We start from the raw sequence: 16,441 nt of genomic DNA on the forward strand, positions 1-16,441 counted from the left end.
TCCTGTTTTTTTAATCAAACTGACAAAAGACTCTTTTGTTTTAGAAACAGTTCAGATTTTTCACTTCAGTAAAGAAGATGAAATGTTCCTCAGTCTGGAAACAACTCCTCTGGACTTCTGCCGCCTCGTTCTAAAACACATGGCGGCAGCAGGGAGCATCGGCGCTACAGCTGTGTTTGTGTCTCACCTTCCTCCACCAAACGCTAAGGAGTCCATGTCCCCTTTGATGAAGAACATGTTGTCACCGGTCCACTTGTACACCTGACGAGGACAAAAGAGCGCACGTTAAGACAACACACACACACAGCCAGTATTTCTCCCCTGTTTCCATGGGTTGACGTGACGTTTTGCACTACATGACAGTGTCGGGTTTACTTTCCTGTCTGCTGCTCTCAGTTCCAATAAATGATAATGTGTGTGCGAGTCGGAAGACGTTTCCCAAACTCATTCATTAGATCGAGCTGTGATCATTGTTAAATATGTGTATTTTCATTATACTGTCACTTCAGTTTAAGAAAAACTAAACCAATCTGTTGCAGTGCACCGAGACTTTCATTCTACTTTGAATAAATGGTTTTAAGTCAAAGTGCATAAAAAGCGAAGGTTATTCTTGCTCAACGTTCCCAGAGTTTTCACCCAGTCAGTTTTCCCCCTGGATCTGAAGCAGCCAGGAGAAGATTTAACACTCTTAACTAAGAAACTTTGCCCTTTAGATAAATCTGATGCAAGAGAAGATTATGCAACACAAGTTGCTTCGTTCAAATACAATTCAGTAATTCTGGCTTTGATAAAATATCTTATAACTCCGCTGACTAATTTCTTTCTGTGTGAATGAATGAAGTCATTTCCTTGATAAACACTAAATGAGTTTCTTATAAACATGTTTTGGAGCCAATATTTTATACATTAATTAATCCAAAGAAAGATTTTTTTTGTTGACCCTGCTGAGGTCAACAGTTTTGATCAGGAATCTATCCTTTACTTCATTCAACTGCCAAAGCTTAAGTTTCTATGAGCAGCCAAAACGCTCTTGAATGTTGCTGAAAAAATGGAAGAGACACATGGAAAAAAGCCCTTTTTAGTGAAATTAAAACCCCAGCAGTGCATTAGTCCTAACAGAGCTATTAAAAGGAAGTCATGTAATCCAGGTGGGAGTGATGCTTTATCCAGCATATTTATAGCTGCTGCTTGATTTTCTCAATGGGCGACGGGCTCGGCTGGTGGTGCTGAGGAGACGCCGTCACTACACACAGCTCATCAAACGTTTTCTGTTCCTGCAAACTATCGGAGAGAAAAGTGCTCCTTCATGCTCCTGTCTGATGCTCGGTGCAGCGTGGTGAGTGAGAGGAGGGAGCGTCCTGTGATTCATTTGAGCTTTCAGATCAGAACAGCTGCAGCTGAAGCGATGAGCTGCGCTCCAGTGAAGGCTCTGTGGAGGAGAGGTGAATCTACCGGTGGGGTTATCAGCAGGGCATTAATATGTAACCATTAACCGTACAGCTTTTAACTAATCTTTAACCACTTCTGTATGTTCAAACCCTGACTGGAAGCTCACTGAGCTGCAGCTGTGGCGTTTCAGGTTAATGTTAGTCCAGGGTGTCGTCTGCCTTCACCAGCTGCACCCTGTCGAGGCTTCAACTCTGAGAAGGGACGATAGAGGAGGGACGTCTGGATGAGCTGTACCTGAAACTCAGGGTTGAAGGTGAAGAGGAAGGTCTCTCCCGTCCCGTAGAAGCCGTCGCTGACCTTGAACGGCTCAGACGCCAACGCACCGAACACCTGGCAAGAACAAACCCAAGCAGAGTCGGCGCGAGGAGGAGCTTTCAGAAACGTCTCTTGTCCCCGACACTGTACTACATCCTCCCGTGTGTGTGTTATCGTGCAGCTCACCTGGCCGTCGCTGTCCTTAATCACCATGAGCACCGGAGTGTCCTGGCCCTGCATGGCTCTGTACAGCGTCTTAATGCTCATGCCATGCTTTGATGTGCCAAAGGCCAGTGTCCATGGGTACCCAATGGTCCGCGGAGGGAGATTCCTGGCAAGCTGCAGGCGGGGGAAATTAGAAAAGAGGGGAAAAAAATAGAGGAACGGAGGAAGGAAGAAAGAAAATGAAAGTCAGAAAGGCCACAGCCACCAATGCTCAATTACATCTGCAGTGACCTTTCAACACCGCCTGGTGCTTAAAGACGAGTAACAGAGCTCCAAACACCGAGCGCGGCCTCAAGAGAAAGAGAGGTCCAGCACTCCCTGAGAGAGCGCCGCGGCCCCGCTGCTGACAGACTGAAGGATTAACTACGACTGCGGTGCGCGGGGAGATAAAGCCCACAAAGGCGCCAGAGGAGCGCCGCGGCGTACGTTTTATCTGCCCATTAAAATGAAGCAGACACGGACTAAAAGGCAAAAATTAGAGTGACAACTTTTAACAGTTCTGCCGTGGCGCTTTCATCGCGCGGGACAAAAAGGGCCTTTAAATGATCTTTTCGCTCTCCAGTAAGTCGTCGGTCCCCGCGCTGCGTTCTTGTCGGCTCAGCACATGCTCCGGCGCCGGTGTAAATGAGCAGGCTCGGGAAGCCGAGCCGGGCCGCCGCTCCCAGCGCCGTCCTCAGGGGTGATTAAAGCAGGCCGAATATTGGCAGTCGATACGCCAACTGGGACTCATTTGGTGCTCGGCGCGCTGCGTGCTTGTTAACCTGCTATGCCTGCAAGGCAAACGCTACAGCTCGCAGCAACACGAAAGGTCAGAAACGACATGTATACCACCTTTCTCTTTGATTAGTTTTTACCGTTTGAGTCGCCGTTTGTCTTTAAATAAATTACTTTACATTATGCAACCATTTTCAATTATTCAGCATACAATAAATGAAAGAGCTGCTCACTCTGCTGACCAGCAGCTCAGCAGAGAGTTCATCTCAGCTTCTGTGTTTGAGTTGACTTACAGGGCACCACTTCCATCTGCAAATACAACTCCATTTATTTACCTTAAAAGCAATGATATATTTATACAGGCATCTCTTCAACACAGCGGGAGGAAACCCCACAAACTGATTTCTGAAAACATGTTGTGCATATTTGCCTTGTGCACCTGACTCATGTCTCACATCTTGAACTGAATATATAGACAAGAAACCTACTCCTTCCCAATGTAAACAAATCACAGGTACCGTTTGGAGTGCTCTGCTGTCTAATGACAACGCCGCTCAGTTCAACTGAGGGCTGCAGCGTCTGATCGAACCTCGCTTGAGTGGGAGTGAACGCTGCAGCTGCTGGGGACTATTTTCAGCAGTGGATGTATACACACGGGGCAGGCCACAGCGCATTTACAGCTACACAACAGTTTAAGTGCCGGCGACTCCAAATGGACTGTGGTGTTTGTATTAATGAAGGAACATGTCACCCGGTGCAGCAGTGCAGCTTGCTGATGGCTTTTAATAGTGTGTGAACAACAGCGGTGTCCTGCGGGAGAGGAGAGGTAAACAGGCGCCGGCTGGAAGCGGCTGAATGGACAGAAGAGTCAGGAGCAGGTGAGCAGACAGAATGTTTGTGTCCTAATTTGACATGCTTGAAAGCTTTCCTTTGAGTTTTTGGACATTTGGGTTGTTGCTGTTATTTTTGGGTGTATTACTTTTACATTTAAAAAAATGTAGCTCAGTTCAGTTTTTCGAGTTTTGTCTTCAGAACGAAAAGTATTATCAAAGAGTCTGTCTCATTGTTTGGTTGATGAAAGTGATAAACAGTTCAAAGAAATTCCTATAATGTACACTGAGATTTAGACTCAAAGTGCTTGTTTGAATCTGATGCCTTCACTTTTCTTTCTTCTGTTTCATGTTTCTGGTGCAGAGATAATAAACACCACATCATGGACCAATGATATTAGAGGGAAAAAACCCAGAAACCTCTAAAAGAATGTTTTGCGTTCCGCATACTTTACATAAGACTGTGAGGTGAGCATCCGGTGGCGTCCTACCTTCTCTATCTGGTCAGCCTCCAGGAGATCGCTGGGTTCTCTGAGGTTGGGTTTGAATGTTTCCGGCTCCAGCTCGGCTTTGATGGACGTGCCATGCTTAGAGTTCACCTCTTCCTTGGTGGTGATCTGTGAGTGGAAACAAGTGTCAAAGAAGCACCAACAGGGACACATTCGGCTCCCGGGACGCGTCCATAGCTTCAAATCATCTACTGTCATTCATATCAGGGAGCCTATTTTAAAAGCTTGACTGGGGTATTTGTAGTGCTAACAGTAAAGCACTTGGATAATTTAATGTTACTGATAATAAATCAAATAAAACTGGGGGTTCATATGCATGGGTTTAGGCTAAAGGGTGCATAATGGGGGGGGGGGGGTAACAGCTTCATCTAAAGCCTAATCACATCAACAAAGAGACTAATAAACACATATCGTTTCCTACTTTGTTGGTTCTACCCCAGCAGCTCTCCAAAAACTATAAATCCAGTGTTTGCTATCAGCGCACTCATGATTCAGCAGTGTGACGATGACAGCCCCACTTCTTCCTGCCACTTTACAACGATGGACTCGGATTGGTTTGGCAGAAACAGGAGAGTGAGCAGTGACACTGTCTGGGAGAGCAGAATGCAAGCTGAATAGGAAATCAACCCAATTAATAATTTGCACTCCACTGTTTGACATTTTCTTTGACCACTGGACGGTTTGGGTTATTTATCTTTCTAGATAACAGCGGCTGATTGTGGAGCGCTTCGCCACTGGTGGCTGCGATGCTCTCATGTTTCAGTTCTCATTCAAATCGGGCCTACCTGCATTGTCCTCAGAAAACATCATTCATCCTGTCGGGGGAGTCTTACTTCCACCAACACACTGTCTCTTTGTGCTTCAGTCTCGGACCGTCTCTTACTGAGTCCTCATGCAGGCCACATTCTTGACATTCAGCACAGCTGAGCATCAAACGCTAGCTTCATTTTTCTTTTTTTCTTAATAAAATGTGTCGGGGAATTCCTTGAAAGACACTCATCCCAGTGTGCTGAATTTGCAAGTTACACATATTTGTTTACGGCTAGCAGACACTACTGCACACTCAGGCTGATCTGGAAGACTCACGCACTAAAAATGCTAAATAGAGAGAAAGCCTGACAGGTGGAGATAAGGCTAGCACGTGAAAAACTTCTTTTGAAAACAAGCCAACTTTTCTGCAATGAAGTGATAAAACCATTACGTGTAGTTTTTCTGGTTTAAGCTGAAACTACCAGACATATAAGGTCTCCTAAAAGCAACAGAGACATTTGTTATGGAGGCAAGTATGCAACAGCTAAAGCTTGCAGCAGGGAGCCTAGAGGAAACTGGGAGGCTGCGGCCAGCAGCTGCAGAAAGCAGGGGGGGCAGACAGGGCTGGTCGGGGCACCTGGAGTCGTTTGCAGAGTGAACGCAGATCTTCGCTGTTAAGTGCATCAATCCGACGGTGGTACTCCGTCAGAGACACTACCTGGTAGTACAAAGACAGGAACAGGTGGAACATAAAACTCTGTCCTTTGTACTGCAGGCCTTTGGGAGACAAGGATGAGTTTTTGCAGGCAGTATGTGCACCAGGAAGTGCATATCCAGCACGCTTTACTCTCCTCTTCACAACAAGGTGGTTGTTAGAGGGTCGGATAAAGAAACTTTAACACGAGTGTGGCCACTGTTCCTCAAACATGAGGGTTTGGGTCTGTCCATTTTGCATGTTTGTGTAATTTGTTCAAGATCCCCGCCTTGGTTAGTTGGACAAAAAGGGAGGAAAAGCAACACTGCAGCGGAAAGCAAAGTGAGGGTGAGAGAGAGAAAAGCCTCATCAGAAACAAGATACAAGATTTTGACGTGGAGACACCATCTCAGCAACAGACACAGACAAGGTCTGACTGATTCAACAACACTTGGCAAGTTCACACGGTTGTTTGTCAGGAACAACAATCCACCAAACTACAACTCAGACAGGCCAACGCTGTGACCTACTGAGCATGGCTACATTCCAGCAGCGTTACACCCCACGCTGCTGCAGACTCCACAGAGAGCTGCTGCCTCTGCTCTGCCACTGAACATGTTGGCGTGGAGCAGACAAAGATGAATACAAACGCAGACAGTCATAAACACAGATCCATCCTACTGTACTCAGTGTTTGGATCAAATACACAATGACAGGTCAGAGATGTCACATGTTTTGGACAATGCTCTGCTGACTGTGGCGCTCAGTGTAAGTAACTTTTACAGGTAACAGACTGCCTCTTTACAGATCTCAATAATGCAGCAGAAAGGGTAAACTACAGCCCTCATGAAAAATATATCCATGCCTGACTTCACCTTCAGCTCAAAGCGCTTTGCCACATCTTGCCCTGAGAAAGGGAGGACTTGGTAGCATCCTAGCTTCGAGATACATGTCAAATGTGGAACGTGGATCAGTGTCATGAAGAAAGGTCACAAAAAAAAACAGATCATTGCTGAGTCTCAACAGTACTCTAGTCCAGAACAGTCAGTCAATCACCTGGGACTGTGGAAAGAATCAAATACTTATAAACTTGTGCATTGCTACGGGGGCGCGCCTTTTTGAGTGGTGCCTTGCTCTGGAAACTTTCACACAGCCCAAAGCCTTCTCTTTACACGGCGCCAGGACGACAACCAGCGGGACGGGAGCTCTGTCCTGACTGCCAACGAGTCGCTCGCATATAGTGGCCACTTTGTCTTCAGTTAAGAAAAGAACCGGTCCGGGCTGCACAGCTAGCAGGCTAATTAGCATCGCTAGCGAGTTAGCACGGCACGGCTAACCACAACACCAACAACAACACAACATGCAGGGAACTGAAAAAATTAATAAAACATAAAAACATGAAGTGAAACACAAGCGACATACACAGGTGTACTTCGGGGTCAGCCGTTTCTCTTGGTCCTTCGCCCTCCTAGAAAACATCTCCTGTTTACTGGGCGGAAAGTCCCATCACAGAGCTGGAAGTTGTCCCCTCGTAGCCCGCAGACACAGTTAGGATAAAGCCTGCTGGACTAAAATAGAAGCGGCTCCTTTCCTATGGATGGGTCTCTAGAACGTGAGGTCTGACTGACACCGCTACTGTCCAATCACAACACGGGGTAGGGGGAAACTGTGCTCCTATTGGCTAGGAAAAAACAGGACCAACCCCCCCAGTACGCAAAATTTAAAGAGACAGGATCCACTATCCCACGAGGTACATCTAATTGATGTTTTCATATTTTTAGAGGAGCAACTTGGAAAAAAAAGTACGGAAGAGGATTAGGGCCATCTAAAAAGAAAAGAAAGTGTATTGATTTTAACAGCTGATTATGGAATAGCTGATGCTCACAAAGATAAAAAAATATCTAAAATTAAAAAAACAAACAAACTCCAAAACAAACACTTTTCTCTCCTCTAGGACATCACTAGAAGTACAAAAGATTTGATCACATAAATACACACACATTTATATAATTCTGTCATCAATTATCTTTAACTTGCTTTTGGACTCTGAAAGGAAACTGGTCCTCTGATCTCCTCACACCTGTCCACAAACATGTATGTATGTGAGTGTGTGCGGTTGTCCTTCTCTCTGAGTTTGACCTGTGATGGAGTGGTGGATCATGTGGCCGGTGTCTTCTGCAAGTCGAGAGACAATAAATCAGTCTACTTTGTTTCCTACACCATTCATTTACATTAAAATTTAAATGCCTCCATCGTATCACTTTCATCATCCTCCCTTTTCACTACACTGGTAAACCGTCCCATTTGTCTACATCTCTTCCACTATGTGCAGGCTGCACACACCTGCCCCTGCAGTGAAAGACATCTAGACAAGCAACTCTTGATCACGCTTCCTCGTCTGACTTCCACATTTCAATAATCTACTATAGAGAGGCTCTGAGAAGTTTGAAAAAGAAGGAAGAACCCACATCAGTGTCACGTTTTTTTTGGGGGGGGTGTTTCACAACCCAAAAAGCATGTGCAACTCACAAGAGCCATTCAGCAAAAGATGTTGCCAAATGAAGACCAACACCAGTGACAGTCACACAACATGTGATGAAACTGCAATACAGAAACTGAGAAGAGTAAACAATTACACAAACATGCAAAACACTTTGGTTGGAAGTTTAGAAAAGCGCATTTCCAAGCAAAGCCGGTGTTTACACTCTTACACGAGATAAAAGGGGGCTGACACAAAAAATTTATCTTTAAACCAAGAATATGCAGTGGAACACAGGTGCAAAAGACAGAAGCAGAATACAAAACTAAGGCAATTACACAGTTCAAACCGTTTCCACAACAACATCAGCACAATACATTAACAATATGCATTGCAGAATGAAAGCAAATCAACAAAATCATTTAACAGTTACTTTAACGTGTAAAAACAAACTTGACACTGTGGTTTCACAGGATATGGATTAAACCCTCAGTGAAGAAGTGGACTTAATCCATGTCTGAGACAACACAACAGCTACACTCTGAAGGTATGTGGAAGAGCAGCAGAGGCTTCGAGGACCTTACCTCCCATTCCTTCACATTGAGGTCAGTGATGGGTTCGTCTTCAGTCGATTCTGTCGACTCGTTCTTCTTGACGACCATAAATCCAGGCTCCTGTCCCATTCCCCTGACCCCCTCACCGTACATGTCAGGGCTCCACTGCATGAAGAAGACGTAGAGATGGTCCGATCTGGAGGAAGAAACAGGACAAACAGGGATTGGCTGCTAAATTCTGCACAATCTGCAACAAAAACATCAAAAAAGAGAAAAAGGATGAATGTCAAACACGTCAATGCAAAACCTTCTTCATCATCATCTTTGGACGGCTCTCTTCAGGGGGAAACGCAGTGAATCATCTGTCCCCTTCACTGCTAAACCAACCATCTCAATCACCTTCTGCACTACATCAATGAATCTTCTCTGATACTAATGAAAGATGCCCAGCCCAAGTGTGTGTGTGTGTGTGTGTGTGTGTGTGTGTGTGTGTGTGTGTGTGTGTGTGTGTGTGTGTGTGTGTGTGTATTACATCACATGTTTTTGCCCCACTAGACACCACTTTGTCCTGAACTGTGGTTTCTTCTTATTTTGGAAAAACATTTTTAGAGTAGTTTCAAGTAAGATTACTATTGATTGTATTTCTTATATTACAGCTAATTGTTTCTTATATGCAGTCAATCACCTGCATTGTATGGTAAAATGTGACAGCAAACAGTTGTTCAAACACACACAAATCTGAAAAAAGGCTCCATAAACTAGAATGTTGCATGTTTCACAGAGAGAAATATCTCAGAGAGGTGCAAGGTGTTTTCCCTGCAATATGATACTATCTATTGCCATGGGTTTATACTGAATATGTATGATTTTTCAAGTCCAAATATCATCACAAACCACATGCTATGTATCAGCCTTATTCCCTGATTCTTTTTGGAGTTTGCATGTTCTCCTTGTGAGTGAACTGGCAACACTTAATCTGCCCATAGGAATGAATGTGACAGTCTCTCTGTATTTGCCGGTCATTTACAGTATATTTCACCTTCATCTGTTGCTAGCTGGCATCAGCTCCCTGTGCAGCTTATTTCCATAGATCAGTATATAAGACGCCTGCATGGAAATAACCCTGGCAGAAGTGATGGTAGCATCGAAGCTAATGGCACTATCATCATGTCTTCGGTGCTGTAAAGATGAGATGGATTGCACAGCACGATGAGACGACATCCCTAACAGCCTCGAGTCTTTTTTTTAACTGTTGAGAACAAGCATTTTTATTCGGCAACAAAAGAAGTACAAAAATAAGAAAAAAAAAAAAAGAAGAAGCAGTGGAAAAATATACTGACATGTTTCATACTCACCAATGAAACTTCAAAAATTGACTGAGCCAGCTTGTAACACAAAAATAGTCTCAGAGTTGTAAAAAAAAACTCAGTTTTCCAGTCTTCAGATGTGTTTTTTTGTCCTGTGGAACTCTTTATCTCAGAGGTATATTACGGTACTTGTGAGCTCTGTCAGGCTACCATTTGGACCATCAAAAAGTGAATCAGAAAAGTTGTTTCGAGTATTTGTCAAGCAGTGTTTGTTCAAGAAAGCGACTGCAATGTCGAGTGGCAGGTATCTGTTATCAGAAACACACTCCACAATGTTCTTATCAGTTCAACAATCACCCTTCCATCAGTGAGGCTGCTTCAAAGTTTGTCATAAAACACTTAATGCAAGTTTCTACCTCCTCTGCTGATCAGTCCCGCCTCTGTCATGTAACCAGGTCAGAATGTGTGTGATGGAGATACGATCGTATGGATTAACTCATGGAAAAGTTAGAGGCCAGCCTGTGTCATGGCCTGATAAGGCGGGGAGACATGAAAGAGCTGTGGCAGAGTCAGGCGGCTGAGCTGTATTCAGCGTCATGCTTGTGTATGGCTCATTCAATAGCCTCCTTTTTCTCCCCACAGTAACTCCAGGACACTTAAAGACACATCATGCGGGTCGCCTCCCATCTAGGTCACGATCCACAGAAACCAACAAAGTCTGCAGGAAAAGACTGAGCCGCTGAGCGCCATCGGCTCTCCAATGCACCTGCCTGCTGCTGGCAGCATGGAAAAAAACAAAACAAAACAAAACAAAACAAAAAAAAAGACATCATGAATGAAGAGAAGCAACATGTGAGTCTGGCATTTCACTACCTGCGGTAAATCTGCCAATCCCTCGGCTGTCGTCCCCAGGAGCAACATGCATCACAGCAAACCTGTTGCTGTCAGATGGGAATGCTGCAACTAAGCAACGGGCGGGCCAAACAGAAAGGCTTTAATGAGCAGAATTTCTTCAGCTCGGCGTGAACAGCGCTGAGGACTCTGGTGTCATTACGGCGATCGGCCACTCGACACATATCAATACGAGGTATGCATGGTGCCGTGACCAACTGAAAAGAGCACGCCTGTTTGCCTGATTCAAATACGATTAGTAATCTGAGAGCGGCTGTTGTTGAACTGTGAACATGTCTACTCACTCTGAAAAAGGAACTTAACAACTGCATTTCTCAAGCCCTCGAACCAACGACTGCTGTGGCCAACAACGTCTAAATCTAGCTTAAGTACATTTTCAAGAAAAGTGACTTACGAGGTTTAGCTGTGAGGGCAATTAAGATTAATTCGCTACATAAATCTGTTAGAAGGCCTTGCATGGAGGCACAGATTTCCTCATCATGTGTCTCCTTCCACAGTGTGAAGATCTCTAATATAACCATGAGTCCTGCTGACTTAGCAGCTCTGTGTCCAAGAACGAACGACTCAAGTCGGAAAACACATCAATCAAACCGGCACTATTTCCAGTTGGTGCAAAACATTGTGAATTTCAGAAAATGTCCACCAACACGTCTGCGTAGCGGCACGGCCAGGGATCATGAGCTTTAGGGAGCACACGCACAGTCAACGGCTTCATCAGATCCTTGGCCGTGCACGTGCCCCAGTGTAAAAATAAAGTGCATGTCTGTTTCCCTGCAGAGTGAATGAATAATAAATCATCTCGCCGCCTCGCTGAGCCGGCAGAAGCTGCAGTGAGCGCCAGGACTGACAAAGAATTTAGATTGGCTTCAAATATTAGAAGTGACTTCAGGTGAGATGTCTCAGCTATTTCTGTTTGCTTGGAATATCATAAGATCATATAGGTTCAGCTCACATTGTTTTCATTTGGAATATTCCAGGCGCTATACAAACTATGTAACTTTAAAGCTTGAGATATTGCGGCTACCACAAACCTGATTTGCCTTCACTAGAACGCACTCTGCCCACAGACACTGACCTCTCCTGCGGCACGGCGAACCAGTACTCGTGCTTCTTGCCCTGCTGAGCGTACTGCTGCATGGAGGCGCTGGCATTGGATACAAACGTCTTCTTCATGGGCTTCCCCACTCGCAGACACAGGAACTTGTGAGAGCGGTGCTTCCGCCTCTCGGCAGACCCCGTACCTGCACACACGAAGAAAATCATGCAGTCAGAAGCTCATACAGCAGAAAGAGTGGTGCGATGCTCACGTTGAAGGCCAGACAGTGGGAGGTAATTCCTTATGGCTGTAAATATGAGGCGACTGCAGGGAGGTAGTTTAGCTTATTGAGAAGATTAATTATGACCATCTTCTGGATTTCACTCTTAAAACTGAATTATTATTCAAATTCAGAAGGTTCCAACATAACACCAACTAAGTTTTCCCTATTCTATAGTGCCCTTTAATAAGTTTCTGAAAGAAGTTGCTTTAGCTTTGGTGTCTTTCAGGCTATTCTTACAAAAAGTCCTATCTTTAAACGGTTTTATTTTTTTTGCTAATGCAATTTGACACCAGCCTTATTGTCTTTTTATTTGCCCGTGCCTGTAATATATAAAGATGTAGCAAGGTTTTGGCATCCTCACTTATTTTTTCTGTTAACGATTCCTTCAAAATGTGTTGAGGTGGATTAAAACTTTAAGGATGCTCATTATGGGAAACCCATGGCTTTTAATATGAGAAATGAATGCATAAAAAGTTTTCGTTTAGCTAATGAGCTGCAATGAGTCAGTCACTGATTTATCAACCCTTTTAGTACTAGGCTGACTGTACTTAATTTTACTCCATGGTTGTAGAATTGTTAAAAAAAAGTGCAATATGTGAGTTCTGCTGCCACTGTTGAAAGATTCGGTTAATATTTTAAGTTTTCTCTGCTTGAGAGAAGCTCAGTAAACCAGAAGAAAAAAAAGCCGTAATGATCAGCTATTAATTAATCTGAAAATATATCGCTGCTACGTTTTTTTAATGCTCACGCTCTTTATAATAACTGCTCTGTGTATGTAAGTGACCTGGTTTTCCAGCTCCTATTTACGGGCTACTTCAGTTAGCATTACTCCCTTTGTGGCAGAAACAAGCCAGATGACAGAAGTAAATGGAGGGACACGCTATAATTGATAGTGGCACAGAGTCTTCTGTCCATGCTGCATTATCAGAGGCTTATTAGAAGGTCACAGCCCACAGGAAACCGAATGAGAGCGCTGTGCCGGTAACATCACGAGGGAATGTGTTCCCGGCTGGGTCGCGTGTAATGCGGGTAAATAATGACAGACGAAATGACATAAACCTGTTTCCACATCATTGGGCAAGTCCCATTTTTAAAATGCATGAATTTGGTGGAAAGGCGGCTGGCTTTGTGAAGCAGTTACTTGGGTAAGCTGTGCTAATGTGCGCAGGATAAAGGGCAGCCCTGCTGAGAGGGCCATGAATTAGAGGTGCCTCAGCAGCTTAGCTTTCTGTGTCACCATAATTGCCAGTAAGGAAATGGTAAATCTTTTTCCCCATTGTCCTGCTGGACTTCTTCATGGGGCAAGAAATCTTTTCCCAACTGTAACTGCACGTTTTCACTGAAGTGGGTTATGTGGACATAAGTTGAACCGCTGGCTGTGACAGATTTAAACTACTGACTCTGTGCATCTTCAAAAAGGTCTGCCTCCTTTTGTTGAAGCAGCTCCACACAGCTGAAGCAGCCACTGACTGCCATCCACGTCCAGGCAGATAATCCATCACAGCGAGCATCTCACTGCCTTCATAAAGCTACGAAAAAGTCATGAGACGACTGAGTCTTCATATGGCTGAGAGGAGAAATTACTGTTTAGCTTTGCTCTGGTGCATTTAGGGACACTCTCACATCTGGAAAACGTTAAAAAAAATAGAACAATAAAACAACAGAAAGCCATAGAGGATTCTGCCCCATGTAGTTCACTGGCTTTACAGTGACAAGCAGGAAGGACCTGCAGGGAGGTGGTGAGTGTGGCAGACTCCCTCAGTCCACTCCGCCGAACATCAGCTGTTCTTTGTAACTGCAGCAAAATGACTAAGAAAACAGCTTTAGCCCGCAATCAACCAAATGAGCGCCAATTACCTTCTATTTGAGGCAACCAACAATGAAATAACAGCCAAATAACTTAATACCTGCTGCAGTAAGATATGTCAGCCGTTGTCATTATAACATTTAGCCAATAATTCAATAAGTTTTTACATTGCAGGTTTTGGGTGGGGAGTTAGTTATAAGTTCATAACTAATGCAATCCTTGGATCAATAAGCATGTTTGGACTGTGGGAGGAAGACAGGAGGATCTAACTATGGAGGAGACTGCAAACTTCATGCAGAGTGAAGTTGTCCAGCTGGTTCAAACCAGAAACTTTTTTTTGTTTGGACGCACATGATTAAATGATTAAACACTGACTTCCTCACGAGTCGGAACAAGAAATATTACCGGGTTAGAACGAGGCGCTGTCTGAATGTCATGCATCTGCCATCTGGCATTTAGAAATGTGTGGTGAGAAATGAAGAGAAGGCTGTACTTTAATCTAGAAAGTGAAAACAAGGTAGCATGCAGGCTGTATCAGAAAAAAAAGGCATATAATCATCCCAGTAGAGTAAATGAACTCAGTCATTAGGACAGTAACCTGTACATAATGATACCAGCCGAACATTGTTCACCTGACTGAGCCGCCCAGTCTGAAAAGGGCAACAGCTCGAATGTGGCAAGATCTGCTTCCTCTAGTTGAAGGTAAAGGCTTGATAAAGTTTATAGAATAGCCTGAACTCACCATACCAGGACACACAAATCTCACTCAATCAGTGCCCTGAACAAGGCAAAGAGCCTTTTACTTTAGTGACAAATCAGATAAAAGCTGTTGAAAGGCTTCTAGAAGCTCCTAATGCACAGACAATTTTCAGGGACAGTTTTTATAACACCTAAACTGCAAATTGCACAGAATTCAGACTCTTTTCGGACTATTTTAGAACAAGTTGTTCACATGAAGGTAAGTAATAATGTTTAAGTTGTAGAGAAAATAGCCAGGGTTACATTCCTTGTTGCGAGTCAACAGTGTGAAACACTATTTCGCCGTGCCTCTCAGCGACTGCAGAAAGTAAAAATCTGACAATGTGTATTAGTTCAAGCAGATTTTCTTTTTTGTCAAGTGATACAAGACATTAAATCAGTAAAACACATTATAACCCTAAAACCGACATAAAAGTTATGCATTGAGTTAAAATTGACAAAACTAACCTTCAACTATTGCAGTTCATGCCTCTGTAAGCCATATTTTAAGTAATTCTTCTTGTCTGTAGGATGATCCAGCATTGTTTTGTGCTCCCTTGTAAATGGGATGTCAGTATGAATATCGAGTCGTTATACAAATCTGTTTTTTCATGCAAAAAGCAAAAGAAGCAGTCCCTCATTTCGACCCTTGAGGCTCCATTTGTCTCTGACTTGAATATGTTTGATCAGACTAAACTGAGCCTCTGGAGGGAATCAAATGATTTCTCATTCCAGTCAACAGGTGGAGTGCATCATGCAGAAAGCAACAGCAGTGCGATTCGAAACCTGACTGAGTATCTGAAGCTTGATGATGTCTCTGAGAAAACCAGAAACCTCAACAACATGAGTTGAGGTTTACCTAAATTCAGTTTTTTTCTCCATCACCTGTGACATCTCAACATTAGATGCCTGAGCTGAAGGCTGTGACTGACTGCTTTGTTTATTTGTGAACAAAAATGCCGAGTATGGAAGTAGCATGAAAAACTTACTACACCACTGGTATTAATTACAGTATCAAAGTAACACTGTGGTGCAGCGAAACGCAGCCTCTGGCCTGTGATGAGTGTCGAGTTGGCAGATTCCTTCTACTACATGAACTGAATTAGAGTGGTGACCTTTCTTTAATACCAAAGGTCACACTGCAACAAAGTTAAGTGGCTTTGAAAAAGAAAAGACCTGCAGAGTCAAAATGTATTGCAGCAAAAAAAAAAAAAAAATCAAGAACATTTAACAAGAAATCTGCTGCTTCTCACTCTTTCTGGGATAAGTTTGACTCTCACTCTGAATATTCAGCCCTTTCACTTGAAAAGAGAAGCGTTGTTGATATTTTGGGAGCTATAATATCCATGTCTATATAGTCATTACAGCTGTTTTAAAGACCATCTCGAATTAGCATTTGAACAGAGGTTCCAGAAATAGTTCGAAATTAGATGCATTTAAGTTTTAGGAACAGATTGAAAGATGTGTGTTTTACAATGTTTTAAATACAGACAGAAATAAAGAGTGAGATGTTTATATCTTCCCTCTGTTATGGATTTATTTTTTGGAAGTGCTGCTAAAACACCTAAACCCTTTAATCCTAAACAAAGCAGCAAACACAGAAGTGCATCCAGGTTTGTGAAACTTAGTATTTGTCTAAACGTGCATGAAAGCAAAGCCAAAGAAAGATGAGAAACACGCCTCTGATGTCGGGTTTAATCGTCGCCGTGTCTCCCCTTTGGGGCGCAGGTGTGTTTGTGGCATTGTGGCGTTTGATGGGCTTTAGCTTATCGCCCAGAGAAGTGGCCCAGGCCACCAGAGCCACAGATCAAAGAGCTGCGTAAAGCCCCATAAAGCCCGGCTAGCTCTGCGGCGCAGATAGCGACGGAGAGGACGCCATTTCCCTTCGTCTTTATATTC

The 16,441-nt window shown here is 43.8% G+C and overlaps 1 protein-coding gene and 1 long non-coding RNA gene across 5 annotated transcripts in view; one reads left to right on the forward strand and one right to left on the reverse strand.

The window, feature by feature from the left end:
- The window catches only part of oxr1a (oxidation resistance 1a), a 142,729-nt gene that overhangs the window by 2,163 nt on the left and 124,125 nt on the right, over positions 1-16,441 (reverse strand). For 3 of the 4 annotated variants that reach the window (XM_030101920.1, XM_030101921.1, XM_030101922.1), the window contains 7 exons: positions 11,754-11,919; positions 8,490-8,655; positions 5,370-5,450; positions 3,965-4,090; positions 1,891-2,043; positions 1,684-1,779; positions 188-261 (listed from right to left, as the gene is read on the reverse strand). In XM_030101920.1, coding sequence (XP_029957780.1) covers positions 188-261; positions 1,684-1,779; positions 1,891-2,043; positions 3,965-4,090; positions 5,370-5,450; positions 8,490-8,655; positions 11,754-11,919 — 862 coding nt within the window. Of the gene's footprint in view, positions 1-187; positions 262-1,683; positions 1,780-1,890; positions 2,044-3,964; positions 4,091-5,369; positions 5,451-6,848; positions 7,076-8,489; positions 8,656-11,753; positions 11,920-16,441 lie in introns of those variants that run through there. The other variant, XM_030101923.1, reaches the window with a different exon arrangement.
- On the forward strand, positions 83-5,276 carry LOC115396206 (uncharacterized). The gene is made up of 3 exons (XR_003932359.1): positions 83-92; positions 3,519-3,521; positions 5,190-5,276. It is a non-coding gene; the product is annotated as an uncharacterized LOC115396206 (long non-coding RNA).

The sequence above is a fragment of the Salarias fasciatus genome, chromosome 11 (assembly GCF_902148845.1).
Source record: "Salarias fasciatus chromosome 11, fSalaFa1.1, whole genome shotgun sequence".
Taxonomy (NCBI): Eukaryota; Metazoa; Chordata; class Actinopteri; order Blenniiformes; family Blenniidae; genus Salarias; species Salarias fasciatus.